General features: G+C 43.4%; 1 protein-coding gene across 8 annotated transcripts in view; it reads left to right on the plus strand.

Moving 5' to 3' along the window:
- ubr5 (ubiquitin protein ligase E3 component n-recognin 5) overlaps nt 1-21,740 on the plus strand; it is a 31,141-nt gene that overhangs the window by 5,766 nt on the left and 3,635 nt on the right. For 2 of the 8 annotated variants that reach the window (XM_080472135.1, XM_080472136.1), the window contains exons 4-49: nt 18-94; nt 1,659-1,778; nt 2,734-3,016; nt 3,136-3,295; nt 3,470-3,619; nt 4,372-4,583; nt 4,729-4,845; nt 4,991-5,101; nt 5,234-5,388; nt 5,685-5,802; nt 6,954-7,138; nt 7,307-7,416; nt 7,877-7,989; nt 8,113-8,259; nt 8,366-8,477; nt 8,570-8,724; nt 8,832-9,029; nt 9,178-9,388; nt 9,536-9,662; nt 9,842-9,993; nt 10,431-10,526; nt 10,752-10,875; nt 10,988-11,085; nt 11,431-11,588; nt 11,714-11,805; nt 11,915-12,061; nt 12,194-12,312; nt 12,471-12,597; nt 12,726-12,855; nt 12,996-13,156; nt 13,494-13,733; nt 13,904-14,027; nt 14,183-14,294; nt 14,416-14,547; nt 15,505-15,762; nt 15,856-16,124; nt 16,727-16,938; nt 17,078-17,311; nt 17,470-17,543; nt 18,320-18,492; nt 19,233-19,382; nt 19,716-19,933; nt 20,092-20,212; nt 20,874-21,219; nt 21,389-21,476; nt 21,586-21,730. In XM_080472135.1, coding sequence (XP_080328261.1) covers nt 18-94; nt 1,659-1,778; nt 2,734-3,016; nt 3,136-3,295; nt 3,470-3,619; nt 4,372-4,583; nt 4,729-4,845; nt 4,991-5,101; nt 5,234-5,388; nt 5,685-5,802; nt 6,954-7,138; nt 7,307-7,416; nt 7,877-7,989; nt 8,113-8,259; nt 8,366-8,477; nt 8,570-8,724; nt 8,832-9,029; nt 9,178-9,388; nt 9,536-9,662; nt 9,842-9,993; nt 10,431-10,526; nt 10,752-10,875; nt 10,988-11,085; nt 11,431-11,588; nt 11,714-11,805; nt 11,915-12,061; nt 12,194-12,312; nt 12,471-12,597; nt 12,726-12,855; nt 12,996-13,156; nt 13,494-13,733; nt 13,904-14,027; nt 14,183-14,294; nt 14,416-14,547; nt 15,505-15,762; nt 15,856-16,124; nt 16,727-16,938; nt 17,078-17,311; nt 17,470-17,543; nt 18,320-18,492; nt 19,233-19,382; nt 19,716-19,933; nt 20,092-20,212; nt 20,874-21,219; nt 21,389-21,476; nt 21,586-21,730 — 7,161 coding nt within the window. Of the gene's footprint in view, nt 1-17; nt 95-1,658; nt 1,779-2,733; nt 3,017-3,135; nt 3,296-3,469; nt 3,620-4,371; nt 4,584-4,728; nt 4,846-4,990; nt 5,102-5,233; nt 5,389-5,684; nt 5,803-6,953; nt 7,139-7,306; nt 7,417-7,876; nt 7,990-8,112; nt 8,260-8,365; nt 8,478-8,569; nt 8,725-8,831; nt 9,030-9,177; nt 9,389-9,535; nt 9,663-9,841; nt 9,994-10,430; nt 10,527-10,751; nt 10,876-10,987; nt 11,086-11,430; nt 11,589-11,713; nt 11,806-11,914; nt 12,062-12,193; nt 12,313-12,470; nt 12,598-12,725; nt 12,856-12,995; nt 13,157-13,493; nt 13,734-13,903; nt 14,028-14,182; nt 14,295-14,415; nt 14,548-15,504; nt 15,763-15,855; nt 16,125-16,726; nt 16,939-17,077; nt 17,312-17,469; nt 17,544-18,319; nt 18,493-19,232; nt 19,383-19,715; nt 19,934-20,091; nt 20,213-20,873; nt 21,247-21,388; nt 21,477-21,585; nt 21,731-21,740 lie in introns of all 8 variants that reach the window. The other 6 variants (XM_080472132.1, XM_080472133.1, XM_080472138.1 and 3 more) reach the window with 4 other exon arrangements.

Here is a 21,740-nt window from a genome sequence, read left to right on the forward strand (position 1 = left end):
TGCCTCTCTTTTTTTAGGATGGACGTGTGTGCAGAATCAGCTTTGCTGTCCAGCCGGACCGCCTGGAGCTCAGCAAACCGGATGGCAATGATGGGTGAGGGACCTCTTTATGATGAGATCTGTCCCGGAAACGTCTTAAGCTATGTCACTGAATTGGGAAAACAGATTGCTTGTGGAAATTGTGCTGTTGGCTGTGCACAGAACAATGCTCAAGCTGACTGATCTTGGTTGCTGTAATTAGAATTCCAGGCAGAGCTTGTGCCCTTTTTGGCGAGTATGACACATTTGGACATGGTTTCACTTCTAGAATAATACTCTGGCTCTTCGCCACAGAGGTTCCCATCCATCAAGAGTGAAACATGCATATGAATACATCACAGGGCTTTTCCCAAACAGCTCTCTGCAAGGTTGATGTTAAACTGATGGGTTTTTTTTGCTGTTGTGCTTGAAAAGATATCTATTAAAGTGTTATACCTTGCACAAGCACATTTATTTCTCCAATTTGAAAATGCAAAGTATAATCCCAACACCAAATGTTTAACAAAAAGGCAGTCTCCAGTTTGTTTGTCTCACTCACTGAAAGCCTTTATGGCTGTGCAAATGTGTGCTATTTGCCATGATTCCCATTTCTATAAAAATACCTTCTCACTAGCTGCTTTGTTTTGTCTTGGCCATGAGCATGTCTTTTTGGTGAATGTCTCATTGATATTTGTTGATGTCTCGCCAGCAGAAAAACATCCAACAGTGATTTCATATGCAAGCGGCTAAATGTGCACGTGAATCAGGCTGTAAAAGACTGATGAGCGTCCTGCTCCAAACTTTTGTGCAAGGCACATGTTTTCTTCCTGCCACCAATTTGCAAAAGAAAATGAGATTGCTTTAGCTTGCAGTGGCTTTTCATCTTCACTGTTGTAGGTTGCTGGGGAGTCTTGAGAAAAGGGGGTGAAGCTGGTCTTTGGCATGTTTGTCAGCTTATTGAACAAAGCCAAATTCGCTCAGTGATTCTGAATTGTAATAGAAGTTAGTGACGGCTGGTGTTCTGCTGGTTTTCAATCGCAGATTGCATGCGTTTCATCTGAATAATTGCATCAATGTGTCTGTATTTCATTGCTGTGTTACCATACAGTTATAACTATGAATGTGTCTTTTTTTTTTAAATGCTATAGAAATTCTGTGTCCCTATTTTCTGATACGTAAAATTCTGGTAAAATGGCCATAAGTTAGTTACCTCAATTTGTGCTCAGGTCCTATTTGAAATGTACGAGCCAAAACTATTGCAGCAAGCTGCTTTTGGTTAAACTCTGAAAACATCCCATGATTCAAAATCTTGAAATAAGAGAAAGCAGTCGCAGCCCCAAAGCCCCAAGAACTTTTAAAAAAGGAAAGTCTTGAAGGAGGAACGAGTTGCAGCCAATTCTGATTCCCAAGGGTGTTGCCATGCTAAGTCTCCAAAATACCCCCTCATGTCTCTCAGAGTAAACCTAAAAACAAACCCAAAAAAAAAAAAAACATGAATCCTGAACCAAGGGGTGTAATTTGACAAATACCTGGGTTAAACCTAGTTTCTGCTTACCCAGGTAATTGAAATCCAAACATTTTATTCCGTCCTTTTTGGACTTCTGTAGGTTTGTAACTGATCTCCCGTCTTTTGTTTCCAGTTCAAAGTTGAGCAGTGGTTCAGGGACAGGAAGGAGCTCCAGGCCAGGCAGGACTAGTGATCCGCCCTGGTTCCTGTCTGGTTCTGACACACTGGGCAGACTGGCAGGCAACACCCTTGGGTAAGTTCTGGCAGGGCTGTCAGAGGCGAATGGTCCTGTGAAAGCTCAGTGTATAGATCAGACCTGGGCGTTGTCCGGCCTGCGGGCCACGGGCAGCCCTGTTGGCTGTTCTTGACCCTCCCACCCACATGGGGTCATTGAGAAATTGTGAATCAAATGAAACTTTGTGTACATGATGCATGCAATACAACTGCTCTGGTTTACTTTGATGGTGGCAGCTTGTTTTTTTTTTTTCAATGTACATAGTTCATGCTTGCAGGGTAGACCTCCATCCAAGTTTACTGTGTTGAAAGATCACAATCTTACTTATGATTATGGAAAAACTACTAAAGCTTATCAAACTATCTAACATGAGGATTTTCAATTAGAGCTATATTGATGTTGCGAAAACTATTCAGAAATTAAGTCTCAGCCCACCACTCAATTAGGTTTTTTTCCCATTATCCCTGGTATGAAGCATAGCAATGGATAAGGGGTGCCACACAAAATGTATAGAGTGCTTTACAATGTAATGGATAAATGTGTCCCCCTGATGATGACGTACGCCTCTAAAAGCAGCTCATATTTATATTGGTGACAACTGAAATCACAATTTCCTGTTGAAAGTATAGACCGTTGAAGTTGTACACAGCTGTAGATAATCAATGGATAAACCTCCACGTGTACAATTTAAAAACTATGATTTAGGTACTTGAAATATTTCTTATTTATCTCTAAGTATTTAAACTCTGATTATGAAATCAGTTTATTTTATGTTGCAAGAATAAAAGCGAGAAAGAGCCACCCAGTATCGTCTCTATTACATGCTGCTGCAAACCCTTGTATTTTTGGACCGCCCCATCTCTCGTACTGAATCTTTTCATAGCCAGATGTGTGCGATTTCACTCTGCTCTAGTAGTCAGATGGTGTTTTTTGGCAGTCGTGTCTGACCATGGCCTTGCGCTGTATGTAACAGGAGTCGCTGGAGCTCTGGTGTAAATGGAGGCAGTGGCGGAGGTGGCAGTGGAGGAGGAGCAGGTGGAGGCGGAGCAGGTGGTGGCAGCAGCGGAGGAGGCGGCGGCAGTGGAGGCGGAGGAGGAGGCGGCGGCACATCTGGCAGGTCATCAACAGCAGCTCGTGATTCCCGGCGACAGACCAGGGTGATCCGTACAGGAAGGGATCGTGGCTCGGGCCTTTTGGGTAGCCAGCCTCAGCCAGTCATACCAGCCTCCGTCATTCCTGAAGAGCTCATTACTCAGGTACACACGCCATCGGTGATGGTACATCTGCTGAAACACTTGCCTTCACATGAATTAAACATCAGTGTGTAGTTTTTATTTGTCATTGAGTATGATTGAAATGATCTGCCTTTCCCCAGGCCCAAGTAGTCCTTCAGGGTAAATCCAGGAGTGTGATCATTCGGGAGCTGCAGAGGACAAACCTAGACGTGAACCTAGCTGTCAACAACCTGCTGAGCCGGGATGATGAAGATGGAGACGATGGAGATGACACAGCCAGCGAGTCCTACCTCCCTGGAGGTTTGTCAGAGTTAAAATTCAGTTCAGAGAGTATCCAAACACGTGTAATCCTAATAAGTCTTTGTCCGGTTTTTAAATGACCTAATTATGATTATTATAACAGAACAGCCCTTGCCATTTTGTTCCACTGACAGAAGAAATGTGCTGAAGGCTTTTGTCTTTCTCCCTGTGCAGAGGACCTAATGTCCCTGTTGGACGCAGACATTCACTCTGCTCATCCCAGCGTCATTATTGATGCTGACGCCATGTTCTCCGAGGACATCAGTTACTTTGGCTACCCCTCTTTTCGACGGTCCTCACTGTCTCGCCTCGGATCCTCCAGAGGTAACGCAACAGCTCACCTGTTGACAAGTGAGAGGAAGCCAAGCTGTTAAGGAGGCTGTGTTGGCCGCACTGGTGATGGCTTTTATTAGTGGGCATGTTTCAGTTTCTTCACAAAATCACACAGCCAACCTTTTGTAAATCAGTTCTTTTCTTTTTCTTTGTGTAGAAGGCTTATAAGATGTGAATAAGAGTCTTGGGGGTAATGGGAGGCGTTGCCCCTATAGTTTGAGGTGTGAGTTACAAGCAGATTACTGTGAACTGTTTCAAATGTGTTTATTCGTCGGGTATATTTTTGTTCCGTTTTTTGACCTGAATTCCAAGTGTTTGGTGTTGTATGCTGCATGGCTGTAGTGCATACTGTGAGCTCTCTGAGAAAGGCCCGCTAGGCCCACCTGTCTTAACCGGGACCCTCGAGGGTTGTCTATTTTAAAAATCTGACTAGCCCACTTTTAGCCCTTTTGCATGCTTCCTCTCTCTCTCTCTCTCTCTCTCTCTCTCTCTCTCTCTCTCTCTCTCCTGCTCTCTCTCTTTCTCTCCACTTCCTCTTCTACCTTTTAACTTGAGAGCGTGCAAAATGACTCACCCACAGTATAATTTAGGCTCGCGCTCAATCTCCAGTTCTGCAATTGATTTTCATCACATTGATTCTTAGGAATCTATCTTTCTCTCTCTTTTCTTAAAACTATGTTGACGGGTCTTTCCCAGAGAGTGGCTTACTTCTATCCCACTGGTGTGACCTTATTGCATACCAGTTCTCCTTCTTCCCTTAGAACGTGACTCAGAGCTGTTGCGTGAACGTGAGTCTGTATTGAGGTTACGCGAGCGCCGGTGGCTCGATGGGGCCTCGTTCGACACAGAGAGAGGTTCCACGAGCCGTGAGGGCGAGCCTAGCCTCGACAAGAAGAGCATCCCAGTGCAGAGCCCCGTCTCTCTTGGAGAGGAGCTCCAGTGGTGGCCTGATAAGGTAACAAAGCCTCTTTCCAAGACAGACGGACACTGAATCTGACTGCTAGTGTAGGGATTTAATTCAACTTTCTCTCGATATGATTGGGCTTTTGACTTTTAGTCATTATTACTTGACATTTCAAGATCTTGATTTTGCCTTCCAGGATGGTGTTAAATTTGTGAGCATCGGAGCCATGTTCTCAGAGTTGGTAGCTGTCAGCTCCAAGGGGGAGCTCTATCAGTGGAAGTGGAGTGAACCTGAACCCTACAGGAATGCACAGGTAGAGAATTCAAATATTTGGAATTGGATTACAAAACTGTTTGATTTACAACATGCATCTTGACTTCTTTTAATCTGGTTCATTATATGTCAAAGAGCTGGTATCACCAATGTATTTTTGTAATATTTTTTTCTTTTTACATTAGAATCCTTCTATTCATCATCCTCGTGTATCCTTCCTTGGGTTGGCCAATGAGAAGATCACCTTGTTGTCTGCTAACAGCATCAGAGCAACTGTAGCTACAGAGTCCAACAAGGTAAAGTAGACAAAAACAAGATCATCCGTCTAACCTGAACACAGCTTCAGATAAATTGGAATATGTTATAATATGATTATTAATTAGTAATGACATTTCCCCATATATGTGATTAAACACTGTCTTTTGTAGGTGGCTACCTGGGTTGATGACACACTGAGCACAGTGGCCTCTAAACTTGAGCACAGCGCTCAGGCTTTCCCTGAGCTGCAAGGGGAACGCATGGTGTCGCTGCACTGCTGTGCACTCTACACATGTGCACAGCTGGAGAATAGCCTCTACTGGTGGTGAGAAAACCAGTTTTTTTTTTTTATCAAAATCTCTTTAAACATTAACATGTGATTTCCCATGTCACCATAGCATGTTTTCTCCTGCTCTGTTTGATCAGGAAATTATGCATTGCTCTTTTTCTTTTCTAATTTATTCACTTGATATTTATAAAAATGTAAGTTGTACGCATACATCCTTAATAAAGCCAAGATGATGAAGGATCACAAAGTGCATAATTGTCAAAAGAGAGAACATAACATGCAGTGTAAAAGAGTAAGTTTGGCATTTCCTAACTGCTTGCTCCTCTCCGCAGGGGTGTTGTGCCTTTTAGTCAAAGGAAAAAGATGCTTGAAAAGGCCAGAGCCAAGAACAAAAAGCCAAAGTCCAGCGCTGGCATCTCCTCAATACCCAACATCACCGTGGGAACGCAGGTAAGAAAAGTCTGTGGTTGTGCGCAGTTAGTCGGCTAAATGATGAAACATCAATCCCTTCAATTGTTGACTAAATCGGTGGATTTATCCACGTTGTTGTGCAGCCGCCTGCCACTAATTCAGTGCTGCTACCTGCCAGACCATAGTCTCCTTTTCACGGCTGGAGTAGACAGAAGTTGGATAGATGTTCTCATACAAAACCCAGCAGTGTTTGATAGCAAATGTATCTAAAATTGTCAAACTAGATAGCTTGTAGGCTGTCACAAACAAAAATCATCACTCCACTGGACCAGTGCTCAACCACATCCAACTCAAGCGTTTGGAGATTAACCTGAGAGGAGGGACAGCTGTGCTTGGCACGCTCAAGCCAATCTGACATTGTTTTACTGCAAATACTGTGAGAGCAGCTGGTTCTTAGATGATAACGCAGCTCATCACACAATCACCTCACAAGATATGTTTCCACTTAACATTGTTGAAGATGAAAGTTCAGACATGTTCATGGAATTCGTTTAGCCCAAATCTAAATTGGTAAATTACTTTTGAGAGTTTTACACAAGTCGACTAGTTTTGTTTAAACATTTTGTTTAGTCTGTGGCAAAATAAGTTGGCAGGAACATCCATAATTATTCCTATGTTTGTCTGTGGACTGCCTTGAAATGGAATGATTAGTGTGATCATTACCCGCTTCTCAGTAAACATTTGATCACTGCCTTATTCTTAAAGTTCAGAATTGATTGCACAAAAATGTAGTTTTATTGCATTCTGTCCTTCAAAAAAAATAGGCTCCTTGAACATAGGATGCAGAGTTGCTGTGAACTATTAAGATCAAAAGTTGAGAGCGTGTTTAAAAGTTAAAGATAGTGGCAGACATCCTTACTGACGGAACAGAAGTCTGATGGAGCAAAAAAATCAAACATGTCAATAGCTGATGACATGATGTACGTTTCCAAAAACACTTTTTCCAAGTCTGAAATGTTGTGTCAAATTTTTTGTTTCGTATGTTCTTGCGTACCCTGAAAATGAGTCTCTCACCCAAAAACATGAGAAGATCCGGGTTTTTCCCCCTCTTGGTACAAACTCATTGTGTGTCGTTAATGTTTTATTTAAAAACCCGTGTTGACGCAAAAATATTTGTGTTTCTTCTTCAGGTGTGCTTGAGGAATAACCCCCTCTACCATGCCGGTGCAGTGGCCTTTTCTGTCAGTGCAGGAATTCCCAAAGTGGGCGTCCTGTTGGAGTCTGTCTGGAACATGAACGACAGCTGCAGGTTCCAGCTGCGCTCACCAGAGAGCCTCAAGAACATGGAGAAGACCACTAAGACCCAGGAGATCAAGTCAGTGTCCCGTGTTTGCTCTCTTTTAGACATACGACTAAGATATCACTTGTCATTTTATGTTGATACTTTTAATTATGGATATAAGTGTAACATTTAGTTTTTGTTGCAGTAGGTAGTCTCATGCCTATAAAACCACCCGTCCGCTTATCTTGGTTTCACCTGCAGGACTGAAAGCAAACCAGAGCTGGTGAAGACTGAGATGGGTCCTCCTCCTTCCCCAGCGTCGACCTGTAGTGATACCTCTTCCATTGCTAGCAGTGCCTCACTGCCCTACAGTACGTTGCCTTCTCCTGTGCTATCTCTCCAGCTTAACGACTCAAGACCAACACAGAATCTTGACTCTCCTATCTCTTAGGCACAGGACCAAATGCTTATTCACTCTGCGCTCTCATTAGTCCTTTGACTTTGAAACAGATGGTGCACACGCTTTTATCAGCAACTTTTTTTTCTCCCCCCTCTGCCTGTTTTCTGAAACTTGGCGAGAACGCAGCATATACGCCACTGTGTTTGCTTCCCTTTTTGATGACCTCTTATCATATGAACCCAGTGGCAAGCTGTCGGCACTAATAATTATTATTCTTTCTTTAGTTTTTATCACCTGGTCAGCAGAATATTTTTGCATTCTTAATCAGGATTATAGATTCTAACCTTTCACAGTTTTTTATTGTAACTAATGAAGTCTCTTATTTGAATAAACTGTGAAAACCAAATGTGGATGTACTGTGCTACTTGCAGAAAGAAGGCGGTCCACCCCAGCCCCCAAAGAAGAGGAGAAGGTGAATGAGGAGCAGTGGCCACTCAGGGAGGTGGTCTTTGTGGAGGATGTTAAAAATGTTCCTGTGGGAAAGGTGGGTGTGCCTGAACATTAAATGCCAATACGGACAAATAACTTCGAGGAATGGGATAATGTACACGTATGATTTTATTACCAAGGCATCTCGGCTTCATGGCTTATTACCCTAATGTTTTAGGTGCTTAAAGTGGATGGCGCATATGTCGCAGTGAAGTTTCCGGGGACATCAAGCAGCATGAACAACCAGAGTACCACAGTGCCAACCGACTCAGACCCGTCATCGCTGCTGCAGGACTGCAGACTCCTCAGAATAGATGAACTACAGGTATTGGCAGCATTGCTCATCTTCAGCTCCGGTTTTGAAGATCAGCTTGTGCATGAGAGCTCGCTCCTGCTGATGGTCAGTTCACTGAGGTGTTATTTCTCTTTAGGTGGTCAAAACTGGCGGGACTCCCAAAGTTCCAGACTGTTTTCAGCGAACACCTAAAAAGCTCTGTATCCCAGAAAAGGCTGAGATTCTGGCTGTGAATGTTGACTCCAAAGGTATGCCACATGTTACACGATCTGTGTTTTTGTTTAGTTTTTTCAGTTTTCCATGTGTTCTCAGACCTGATACATCTCTCTCCATCTTGCAGGAGTCCACGCAGTGCTGAAAACCGGTAACTGGGTAAGATACTGTATCTTTGACCTGGCCACAGGCAAAGCTGAGCAGGAGAATAACTTCCCTACTAGTAACCTCGCCTTTCTGGGACAGAGTGAGCGCAATGTGGCCATCTTTACCGCAGGACAGGTGAAACAGCAGATTAAATAAACATCACAATCATAATCTGATTTAAAAGACGCAACGTGATGAGATTGACTTTGGAAAGAAAAAAAAAATTACTTTTTCATTTTCAGGAGTCTCCTATTATCCTCCGTGATGGGAATGGCACAATCTACCCTATGGCCAAAGACTGCATGGGGGGAATTCGCGATCCTGATTGGTTGGACTTGCCACCGATAAACAGTTTGGGGATGGGGGTGCACTCTCTGGCCAACCTCCCCTCTAACTCCACAATCAAAAAGAAAGCTGCTATTATTATTATGGCTGTCGAGGTAAACCTGCCCTTGAGAGTTCACTGAAAAACAAACTTATTACAGAATAATAATCGCATCCATTGGTTTCTCACTCTGCCCACTCATCGATCTGATAGTCATGTTGACCGGGTGATCGGTACTCATAAACCCACCGTGTCCATTTCAGAAACAAACGCTAATGCAGCATGTGCTGCGCTGTGACTACGAGGCCTGCCGGCAGTACCTGGTGAACCTTGAGCAGGCCTTCCTGTTGGATCAGGGCAGCCAGGCACTCGGAGCACTTTTGGGCCACCGGTGTGACGGAAACCGCAACATCCTCCATGCTGCCGTCTCTGTCTGTTTCCCTGTCAGTAACAAGGAGACCAAAGAGGAAGAAGGTGAATAAGTGTTTCATTATCTGTGTTAGAGCTGATGTATGCATCTAATTACTGACCATATTCTGGAAAAGTCTCAAATTGATAGTTTTTGGTATGGAATTCTTCTCTGTGTTCTTCATGCTAAATGACCAGATTGTTTCCTTGCAGAAGCAGAAAGGTCGGAGAGGAACACATTTGCAGAACGTTTGTCTGCTGTGGAGGCGATTGCCAATGCCATCTCTGTAGTCTCGAGCAACAGCTCTGGAAACAGGACAGGCTCCTCCAGCAGCAGGGGGTAAATAACCTGCGAGCCTTCATCATTTATGTGACTTATACTATTTGTGAAGTGAAATGAAGCCTCTGTAATTATGAAGTATATCAATGTAACCAATAGAAGAAGAAAGTTGCTGCTGGGTCGTCTGTCAAACTCTTCTCATATAACTTCAATCCGATGGATTTCTGTGTCGTCTCCAGGCTCCGTCTGAGGGAGATGATGAGGAGATCTTTGAGAGCAGCAGGTCTTGGCCGTCATGAGTCTGGGCCGTCATCCAGTGACCACCAGGACCCCGTGTCCCCTCCCATTGCTCCACCAAGTTGGGTTCCCGACCCTCCACCCATGGACCCTGGTGAGTGCATTGTAATACATTCTATCAAATGAAGAACTGAGTGCAACCAAACCAGAAAGTTAGTTTGCAGCATTCTTAACCAATGCAAGAGTGAAATGTGAAGTCTTTTGTTTTGTAGAATGATATTGATTAATTTATTGTTCTCCAGCCAGGAGTTAGGATTTCAAAACATAGGTACTTTTCACTCAAAGGAAAATGAAAAATGTCTGTAATATGGAGCAGCTCACCCACAATCTGATCAACTTCCAGAATTTCAATTTAAGGCAAAATAACTCCAGCAACTGCTTTACATACCTGCACACAATCAGAACCTTTAAAGTGCCTTTTACTTTAGGGAGGACGTTTAAATTTATGTGGTGTTTAAATTCAAACTCTTTATAGCACTCATGTGAGTTGTCTCCCCCCCCCCCCCCCCCCCCCCCCCCCCCCCCCAACAGACGGAGACATTGACTTTATTTTAGCACCAGCTGTTGGTTCCCTCACCACTGCCTCCACTGGAACCAGCCAGGGACCCAGCACCTCTACTATACCTGGTATGTATCATTTCTACTAGGGAGTGAGAGTTGAGACATTGACGGTGTTGTTTGGAGGACACAAAAAAAAAGTGTTCTGTGTGTGTCTTGAGAGGAACCCTAATCGGTGAACATCTATGATTGCTGTTATCTTTTTTAATATGCATTTTCTTTGGATGTGCGAATGAATGGCTCACTTGCTCTATGTTAAATGTTTCTTTTTAACCAATTGGCCTCTCTTAACAGGCCCGTCCACTGAGCCTTCTGTGGTTGAGTCTAAAGACAGGAAAGCGAATGCCCATCTTATCCTCAAGCTGATGTGTGACAGTGTTGTCCTGAGGCCACATCTGCGGGAGCTGCTCTCGGCAAAGTAGGATTTTACATTGCTATATATACGATATGCTGATAACTTTTTTTTTTTTTTTAATTTATTTTTCTTTGTCTTGAAAGTGTTGCTAAATATAGTTTTAACTGCTTGACAGGGATGCCAGAGGAATGACCCCATTCATGCTGGCAGTTAGTGGGAGAGCCTACCCAGCAGCTATCACTGTGCTTGAGGCAGCACAAAAAATGGCCAAAGGTATGTTATTAGTGCTGCTTTTCATTGTGGCCTGATTTGTCTTTAGCGGGGGCACTAATGTGAACATTATGCATGTTTGTTGTACTGAAAGAAAGAAAAAAAACTGTTTGCTGTATGATTGATCGGCCAGCCTCTGTTGCAGTGAACAAATTGAAGGAATGCAGAATATTTTTTGCGTGAATCAGATATCATTTTAACTGGTTAGGTAATAGCTGGAACATTAGAGGTTATGTGAATCCTGACCTATTTTGCTGCCCTGCTTCCAGCAGCTAACCATTACACTGTAACCGGCAATCATCTGTTTCCATATTTTTTTTTTTTGTTCCCTCAATGCCTTGAACACAGTGGGTGACCCCGGCGTTGCAGAAAAGGAAGATGCAGATTCCGTTTTCATGGAAATGATTTGCCCCTCGGGGACCAACCCTGATGATTCTCCCCTGTATGTTCTCTGCTGCAACGACACCTGCAGTTTCACTTGGACTGGAGCTGAGCACATTAATCAGGTCAGCACTCGAGGTTACCATCACACTGCATGTCAGGCTCTATTCTGGAGACAATTGTTATTTGTTCAGCTTTTTCAAAGATCATGTTCTTGTACATACTGACATTTAAATGACTGTATTTACAGGATATCTTTGAGTGTCGTACGTGTGGACTGCTGGAGTCCCTGTGCTGCTGCACCGAGTGTGCAAGGGTTTGTCATAAAGGACACGACTGCAAGTAAGTGTTAGTTTTATGTTCAGCCTCATTCGGTCTTTAAGTCTAGTCGGACCATTTGCTAATAATTACTAGTATGTCGAATTATACATTTGTTACTGTGTATTCCCAGGTTGAAAAGAACATCTCCTACGGCATACTGTGACTGTTGGGAGAAATGCAAGTGCAAAACATTGATAGCCGGCCAGAAGGCTGCTCGTCTTGATTTGCTGTACAGGTTACTCACAACCACAAATCTGGTTACAACACCAAACAGCAGGTGAGACCTTAATCTGTCATTTGAACTGAAATTGGCTCTTGTTTCTTTAGTCTAGATATATTTTTCAACAAACCACAATACAGTTAAACATCTGACAATGACAACATGTCTGATTGTGGTCACCATCCACAGGGGAGAGCATATTTTACTGTTCCTGGTTCAGACTGTTGCCAGGCAGAGTGTTGAACACTGTCAGTACAGACCTCCACGCATCAGAGAAGACAGGAACCGCAAGGCGACCAATGCAGAAGGTAAGTTCACTTTCATTTTCTCATCTACACACATTTATAACAGTTTGTGGGTGTCAAAAAGTCATGAGGGTGACTGATAGCCATTATGGTTTGTTGTTGCTAAGTGACGGCTACAGCTTTCTTATCACTATTCCTCATGTGTTGTTTACTTCTTTCAGATTCTGACATGCCAGACCATGACCTAGAACCTCCCCGCTTCGCTCAGCTTGCTCTGGAACGGGTTCTGCAGGATTGGAATGCACTCAAATCCATGATCATGTTTGGTTCTCAGGAGAACAAAGACCCGTAAGTATCTCTGCGTCACGCTGATTTACTCACGGGACTTGGCTTTCCTGCTCAGTTTGTAAAACATCACAAAATAAAAAAAACGCTAACTTCTGCTACTTACACTTTTGTATCTTTGTGTTTACCAGGCTTAGTGCTAGCAGTAGAATTGCCCACCTCCTACCCGAAGAGCAGGTCTACTTGAATCAGCAGAGTGGCACTATTCGCCTTGATTGTTTCACTCACTGCCTCATTGTCAAGTGTGCTCCCGACATCACGGTAAGTCCAGAACTTCTATCCTCTTCTCTAAGATTAGGAGGAAACTGAGCAACATGAGAGGACTGTCGTGATTACCTCTGAGGCAAGGGAATAGTTTTGTAAAGGTTGTCCTCAGAGAGTTTATTTCGCTTCTGTGTTAGTTCATAGATACTTTACTGGGCACTCTGGTGAAGGAGCTGCAGAACAAGTACACTCCTGGCCGGAGAGAGGAGGCAATCAATGTCACTCGGAGGTTCCTTCGCTCCGTGGCTCGGGTGTTTGTCATCCTCAGCGTGGAGATGGCCTCGTCCAAGAAGAAAAAGTAAGAGCACATTTAACAGAATAATATCTGACGGTAACATTTTATCCTTGACTCTGTCATTTTTAGTCAAAACATCTTGTTTTGACACTAAAGGAATTGTGCATGCAAAATTGAAAAGTATGGAGCCTGTCTCAAAAAAAAAAAAAAATCTATTCTTTCATGCCTCCAAGGGGTTGAGTATGTAATGGCTTAGCTCTAACAACTGTTCTATTTTAGTATGAGAAACTCCACTAAAACATATAATTAGGGGTGCTCAGTACCTGATCATATGAGCCAGGTAAACATGTTTTGGTGATGCAAATTCTAATTGTTTCCCACCCAATATTCTGCGTTTTAGCAACTTCATCCCCCAGCCTATTGGGAAATGTCGACGTGTATTCCAAGCTCTGCTGCCCTACGCTGTGGAGGAGCTGTGCAACGTGGCGGAGTCACTCATTGTTCCGGTGCGAATGGGTATCGCAAGACCTACGGCTCCATTCACTTTGGCCAGCACCAGCATCGACGCTGTTCAGGGCAGTGAGGAGCTTTTCTCCGTTGAGCCTCTGCCACCGAGACCCTCACCTGACCAGTCCAGCAGGTTTGCAGAGTTATTGTGTTTCTCTTTTGCTATTTCTAAAATATACATAGCCAATATAAGAAAATTGGGCAACATTATTACTTTATAAGAATTTTCAAGCAATGTAATAATTTGGGGGAAATTTAAAATGATTGATTTGTCCTTCTGATTTGCTTGTGTTTGTTTTCCAGCTCCAGTCAGACGGCTGCCTCCTACATTATCAGGAACCCGCAGCCTCGACGCAGCAGCCAGTCTCAGCCTGTCAGAGGAAGAGATGAAGAGCAGGATGACATTGTATCAGCAGATGTGGAAGAGGTGGGAAGCTTTTCTTCTGTTAATGGCAGAAATCATAATAAACTCTAGATATAAAGTTTTTAAAATTGTTGAACTGTGTTGCTGTGAAATGCCAGGTTTTAACAATTTTTTTTCATTCGGGAATTATTATTTTTTTATGTCTCTCTCTCTCTCAGGTTGAGGTTGTTGAAGGAGTAGCAGGGGAGGAAGACCATCACGATGACCAGGAGGAGCAGGGAGAGGAAAATGCTGAAGCAGAGGGACAGCATGACGAGCATGATGAAGATGGTGAGACGCACACACACACACACACACACACAAATGTTTCTTTTTGTTTGAGGCAGCTTGTTGCTAGGTGTTGGAAAAATAATCGATTGAATCCTAACCAGCAGTTTGTTCCTCCTTTCAGGGAGTGATATGGAGCTGGACCTGCTGGCGGCGGCTGAGACGGAGAGCGACAGTGAAAGCAACCACAGCAATCAGGACAACGCCAGCGGCCGCAGGAGTGTCGTCACAGCAGCCACAGCTGGCTCTGAAGCAGGTGGGGCAACAGCCGTTTGTAATCTGTCTTTAGAAGTAATACTGCCTTATTTTGTGAAGTTAGTTGCTCTAGGTTTCTAAGCATTGCTTCTTTTTGAGACAGTTTTGGAAATGCAATCACTCCCCTCTCAGCAGCTGAGGTCCTTCCAGTGGGAAGACTCCAACTGCTTATTAAAAAGAAATTGCATTTGTGTGCAATGGTGTATTTTCCCAAAGTGACAGACTAAGTCCGTCGTCACTGAATCACTTGTCCTTAAGAGTCAGCATTTTGGATTGTGGGATTTATGTTTGGAGAGCAGCAGACTAAACGGTCCCTGGCTGAATATACAATGTATTTCATTTGCAGGCAGTAGGGTGTCCTTGGCATTTCCTATTTTTGGTATGAGCTCCTCTTTACTTCAATGCATATAAAGATGTCAGGGAGAGAGTGAACTTGCATACACCGTCTCCTGCTGAGTTTTTCAATTCGTTCCATTCTCACATTTCACTGTTATTTCATTATGATTTTTTTATTTTATTTTTTTTAACTAATATCAACCCTCATCACAAGAGTAGTCTTTGTTGGTCTTTCACCCAAATAACAAACTAATCAACTTGTAACTTTTCCAAATGGTGTGTTTTCTTTCTCCCTGATCATCTCAAGTGTTTTTTTTACACTAATGATCTTGATGTTTAGTTTACTGAACAGTGCAGTATTGGAATATTTTCAGAAAATCGAACCAAATAATAAAGTATCCAGGATCTGCTGCTGTTTTGACCTTCTGCCCCTGAATTTTCACTGTCTTATTAGTGCTGTTTTGCATTGTTGTGGTGTGACTCACTAACCTGCACTCTGCATAAATCTGATTAAAATCAAAAGTGGGAGTTACTGGTGTGAAGACCCCAACCATTAAACCTCTACCTTTTTTTTTTTTTTTTTTTTTTCTTTCTTCGTCGTTTTTCTTCCTCTCCACTGAAGGTGCCAGCAGTGTACCTGCCTTCTTTTCAGAGGATGACTCCCAGTCCAACGACTCCAGCGACTCGGACAGCAGCAGCAGTCAGAGCGACGACGTTGACCACGAGACGTTCCTTTTGGACGAGCCGCTGGAAAGAACAACAAGTGCGTCTCACGCCAACAGTGCTGCGCAGGCTCCTCGCTCCATGCAGTGGGCAGTTAGAAACACACCCAGTCAAAGAGCAACAGGAAGCGCTCCCTCCAGCTCCTCAACACCAGCTGGTCAGTAAGCCTCTGCTGTCTCTGCAATATTACCTGTTGTGTCGTGGAAATTGAGTTCATGGACTCTTCCTGTATGATCTGTCTCTATTGTAGCAAGTTCTACAGGCCTGATATATATTGACCCCACCAACCTGCGTCGCTCCAGCGCAATCAGCTCCAGTGCTGCTGCAGCAGCTGCCGCTCTGGAAGCAAGCAACTCCAGCAGCTATCTGACATCTGCCAGCAGTCTTGCCCGCGCCTACAGTATCGTCATTAGACAGATCTCGGACCTCATGAGTCTGATTCCGAAGTACAACCATCTTGTCTACTCCCAGTACCCTGCCGCTGTCAAGCTGACCTACCAGGATGCAGTCAACCTGCAGGTAAAGCAGATCATGATATGTGATTGAATTAAGGCTCCACAATATATCGACAAGTGCGCCACATGAGACGGGCTGAACTGTGATGAATGGTCTTTCCATGTACTGAGCATTCATGCTCTGCAAAATCAAAACAATGGAATATAAATATGAAAGACAAATGTGATTAATTACAATTATTTCACTAATCTTGAGCGATTAATCGAAAAATTCTGATTGATTGACGGCCATGATTATTTCATATCTGGTGGCCACAGGATGGAACTCTGAAGCACAAACGTCAAGTAAAATGACCTAAATCAACAAAACTGCTTTTCTAAAAGCAGGCTGGTGGGAACTGCAGATGTACACCTGATGGAAATAATGAGAAGAGAAAAAAAAGTGACACCTGGTGTAAATTACTAGCAAGAGCAGGGGACTGTAATTTTGAGGAACAAATCTCAAAGGACAAAGACACAAGTTATTGCAATATGCAGCCACATAATATTGTGCAGCCTTTTTTCCTGAATTATGTGTTATAAGCTCTGTCGTCACATGTTCAATGTACAAAAGTAAATGTTCTAATCATGAAAAGGAAAGTGACATTTGTTTGTTGTGTGGACCAGAACTACGTTGAGGAGAAGCTGATTCCCACCTGGAACTGGATGGTCTCCATTATGGATTCCACTGAGGCTCAGCTGCGGTACGGCTCCGCGTTGTCATCTGCTGGAGATCCCGGTCATCCCAGTCACCCACTGCACGCCTCACAGCACTCTGCTCGCAGGGAGCGCATGACCGCCCGGGAAGAGGCCAACCTGCGCTCTCTGGAGGGACGCAGGTAGATCTTTTCATTATATGTTTTATTTACTTGCCTAGTTCACTTGACGTTTTACAAGATGTTAGTAAAACAATCTTGAGGTAAAGCGAATTAAGTTTTTTTTTCCTCCACAGACTGACTTGTTTGTTTTTGATTTCAGGCGGGCGGCCACATTGCTGACGGCTCGACAAGGCATGATGTCTGCACGTGGCGACTTTCTGAACTACGCTCTCTCACTGATGCGCTCCCACAACGACGAGCACTCGGATGTTCTTCCTGTGTTGGACGTGTGCTCGCTGAAACACGTGGCTTACGTATTCCAGGCTCTTATTTATTGGATAAAGGCCATGAACCAACAGACCACACTGGACACCCCACAGATTGATAGAAAGAGGTAAATGATCATTACGCTGCCTTTAATTTATTGCTGATGTTTTGGGAAAAGTCTTGCCACTTACATTCCCATCATTATCTAGAAGCTACTTCATTGAACAAAAACAAAATGTGGATTTGGATAAAATGCTGCTTCTTATACACGTTTTGCTCTTGTAGGAATCGAGAGATTTTGGAGCTTGGTTTGGACAATGAAGATTCTGAGCATGAGAACGATGAGGACACAAATCAGAGTAAGCCAGATGTACTGTGTTTGATATTAGATGCTGCATGATGATTATTATGATATTAAAAAACAACTCCCTAGTCATTTAATATTAACTAAATTAAAAGTACCAAGTAAAGGTTTCCCTGTAATTTTGAAGTATAATATACAACTGTTATCTGAAGTTGGTCTGTTGAGCTCGAACAAGGCCGTGCCTCATGTCATGATCCCGCTGTGCACCTCCAGTGGTGAAAGAGTAATAAAAACTGCACAGACATCTTGATTTGCATGTTGTTACATGCTTCCTTCCTCTTGCTGTATATTTGACCCAATAAGTTCAAAGTGGATCATAACTAGTTATCATGACGACACAAGTTGTACCAACACATGTTCCAACTGCTGAGACAATTTTACTGTGGCTGTTTTCTTGATTTCGTGGTCTGGAAAAAACAAAACTGTCTGTCAAACTGTAATTAAGCTTTATACTAGGCAAAAGACAAGAGATGAGAGGTTTGGCTTCATCTTGACTGGAGCAAAATGTTGAAAATTTGGTTGAATTTTAAAGACTTTGCACTTTGTTTCTGTCCTACTCAGCCTTTTTAATGGACTGATGATCTAGAGCCTTTATTTTGTTCACCACTCAGTAAATAAACTTAAATAGTGTCGGTCAGTTTGTTGTATTGCAGTCACTTGGTTTTATTTCAATGCTGCCTTCATCTGTACAGAATGTTCTTGTGGATCTGTCAGTGCTGAAATAATCCTCATACATGGCCGCCTTTTAAGAGCGTTTCTTTTCTGTTCCAGGTTCGACTCTGCAAGACAAGGACGATGATCCAGTTCCGGCTGAGACGGGTCAGAACCATCCCTTCTTCCGTCGGTCCGACTCCATGACTTTCCTGGGCTGCATCCCACCCAACCCCTTCGACGTTCCTCTGGCTGAGGCCATTCCACTGGCAGACCAGCCCCACCTACTGCAGGTCAGATTTTGTGCTCTTCCTCTGTCACTCAGAGAGACGGTGACAAAAAAGTTAGTCATCTTAAACTCATGCAGCGTTGGCTCACATTGTCTTAAAATATGTGATTTAGTATGTTTAATGCTCAAATGAGCTGAGCAGTGGCGCTCCGATCTATAAAGGACAAAACGATTGAAAGAATATGGACTGGAAAGTGTCTGGATGGTGCAGATATGATCGGATGTTGGTTCAGATTCAGCTTTTATGAAGGCATATTCTAGTCGGACTATAATTTTGCCCTCAGCCAGTTAATGAAGTAGTTTTGAAACAACTTTGTGCGAGATATTTTACAGCAGACCTGAGAACTTGCACTATAGAACTGATAACACTCTTAACAGCCAGCCACATTTTTGAATGTCTCAGATCAAAGTATTTCCTGCAATAATTTTGTTTTTTAGAGAAGATAATCAGGCCATGACACTGCTGATGATTTGGATATAATTGTTGGTTACATCCCAAGACATCTTTCTTTTAGTTGTAATGTGGCTGGTTTCTCTGTGTTTTGTCCAAAATGCACCGAATACCGATCGTTTTCTTTGAAATTACCAGTACTGCTCTCTGACAATACTTCTGAGAAAGTAGGGCAGCAACACATAAGACAAAGCACGCAGTCATTATTTAGACTCGCTGTGAAAAGCAAATATGTCATGTGATAAACAAATGACATTTGTAGCTCAAACTCAATTTCGCTCCCTCTCCGACAGCCTAATGCCAGAAAGGAGGATCTGTTCGGTCGTCCCTCTCAGGGCTTATACTCCTCCTCTTACATGGCAACCAAAGGCCTAGCTGAGGCGAGCATGGACAGGAACTGCCTGGAGGTAAACATGGGCTCCTCTCTACCCCCCCCCTCTCAGGTATACCACCCCTCTTCACTGGACAAGCACATTGGTAGCTGTGTTCTGATATCCATGCATAAAGATTTCTATTGAAATGCTAAAGTACCCGAAATTATACATAAGAATGAGTGGAAACTATCCAGGATTCATTATTTCCGCCCAGCTCTGTTGTTTTTTGAGAAATAATGCATGTGTTGGATAGTCTATCTGTGTACACACTCATTTAAGTGTGGATATTTGAACATAGCATGTGTTGTGTGTGCCATTTCCATGTTTTCATTCTGTCATCATCACGCTGCCGTCATCTGAAGACATGTTTTAGTAAAGAACAACTTTACTCTGCTGGAACAGATTCTGCCCACTAAGATGTCTTACTCGGCGAACCTGAAGAACGTGATGAGTATGGAAGCCAACCAGCGGGGCGGTGAGAGCCAGTCGCTGGCGGAGCAGGAGCTGGAGGCCTCCAAACCAGGACCCTCGCCCCACGACCTCGCCGCTCAGCTGAAGAGCAGCCTGCTGGCTGAGATCGGCCTCACTGAGAGCGATGGCCCGCCGCTCCCCTCATTCAGGTATAGGACCAGGTTTCCTGCTTAAACAGTTCTCGGGCAATATATAGTAGTAAAGTAATATTTTCTTAACTTGCTTTAACTTTGTATAAATTTCTTTTTCCATGGTATCTTTAATCATTCCAACACTCTGATAATTCATATACTGTCTTCCTATTTAGGCCTCACTGCAGTTTTATGGGGATGATGATCTCACATGACATGCTGCTGGGTCGGTGGCGTCTTTCCCTGGAACTGTTTGGTCGTGTCTTCATGGAGGATGTAGGAGCGGAGCCCGGATCGGTACATTTTCATCTTGAAATTAATTTAAGATGGGGGGGAATAGCAAAGACCAACTTTTATATTTTGTCAAAAACTTTTTTGTGTTCCTGCTGGCATCAGTCATCTATTCAAACATCTCTTCACGGTGCTTTAATGCTTGGATAAATTGTTTCATTGTCCAAAGTAAAGGGAACTCTAATCAAGGGAAATCACAATTTTTCCTTGAATGCAATGACTTAAGACATGTTGAATGCTGAATCTCAGAAAAGCCTGTATCACCCAGCAAATGTTCAACACATCGATTATGGAAGACTACAAAGTGAGCTCTTGTTGGTGAAAAGATAGAACTGTTTGAATAGAAACCTATACATTTTGTAAAGTAATAACTTAATGACTTCTCAATTGATTGGCATAACCTTAGTGTTGATTTAGAAATTTAAGTATATGGTAATTTTTTTTATGATGTTTGGTTGCTGCTCAACCTGTGAGAGGTTTGCCTTTTATTATCATACCTTTCCATACTTAAGCTTCTTCATCCATTGTCACATTAAATTGATCCACGAGCGTAGAATCGGCTGCAGTGAGCCAAGGCCATGGTTTTCTATGTAAAAATACTCAGTCATGCTGACTTGGAAGACCAATCACACTTTAAACAACCCTCCTGTGTCTGTGTTTATTCTAGATCCTCACAGAGCTGGGCGGCTTCGAGGTGAAGGAGTCCAAGTTCCGCCGGGAGATGGAGAAGCTGAGGAACCTGCAGTCCCGCGACCTGGCCCTGGAGGTGGACCGTGACAGAGACCAGTTGATACAGCAGACCATGCGTCAGCTAAACACACACTTTGGCAGGCGGTGCACCACCACGCCCATGGCTGTACACCGGGTTAAAGTCACTTTTAAAGACGAGCCTGGCGAGGGCAGCGGCGTGGCCCGCAGCTTCTACACGGCCATCGCTCTGGCTCTCCTCTCCAACGACAAGCTGCCCAACCTGGACTGCGTTCAGAGTGTCAGCAAGGGCATGCAGGCCAGCAGTACGTGTCATCACGATTACAATTCAAGTATGACAATACATAGAAACTACCGTATCATGGAACTCATTTCATTGTGTCAAATGATGTTAGATAGTAATACAAGGCTCAGTGCACATTTTCAGCAAGAAAATTAGTCAAAAGTGAACTTGTTTGTACTTTGCATGTGCAGATCTAATGCAGCGTCTGAGGAACCGAGACCGCGAGAGAGAGAGGAGGAGTGGAGGGCTTCGAGCAGGATCTCGAAGAGACAGAGACAGGTAAACGTAGCTTTATAATATGTATAGAATATTATTTATTGAGAATAGAATATATATATATTTTTTTTAAGGTGTGTATTAAATTAGTGACAAGAACTGTTTGTTACAGGGATTCACGGAGGCAGCTGTCCATAGACACCAGGCCTTTCAGGCCTTCGTCAGAAGGAAACCCGAGCGATGAGCCCGACCCGCTGCCTGTACACAGACAAGCGCTTGGGGAAAGGCTTTACCCACGAGTTCATGCAATGCAGCCGGTAAGAAACC

This window comes from Lipophrys pholis (assembly GCF_963383615.2).
Source record: "Lipophrys pholis genome assembly, chromosome: 9".
In the NCBI taxonomy this organism is placed as follows: Eukaryota; Metazoa; Chordata; class Actinopteri; order Blenniiformes; family Blenniidae; genus Lipophrys; species Lipophrys pholis.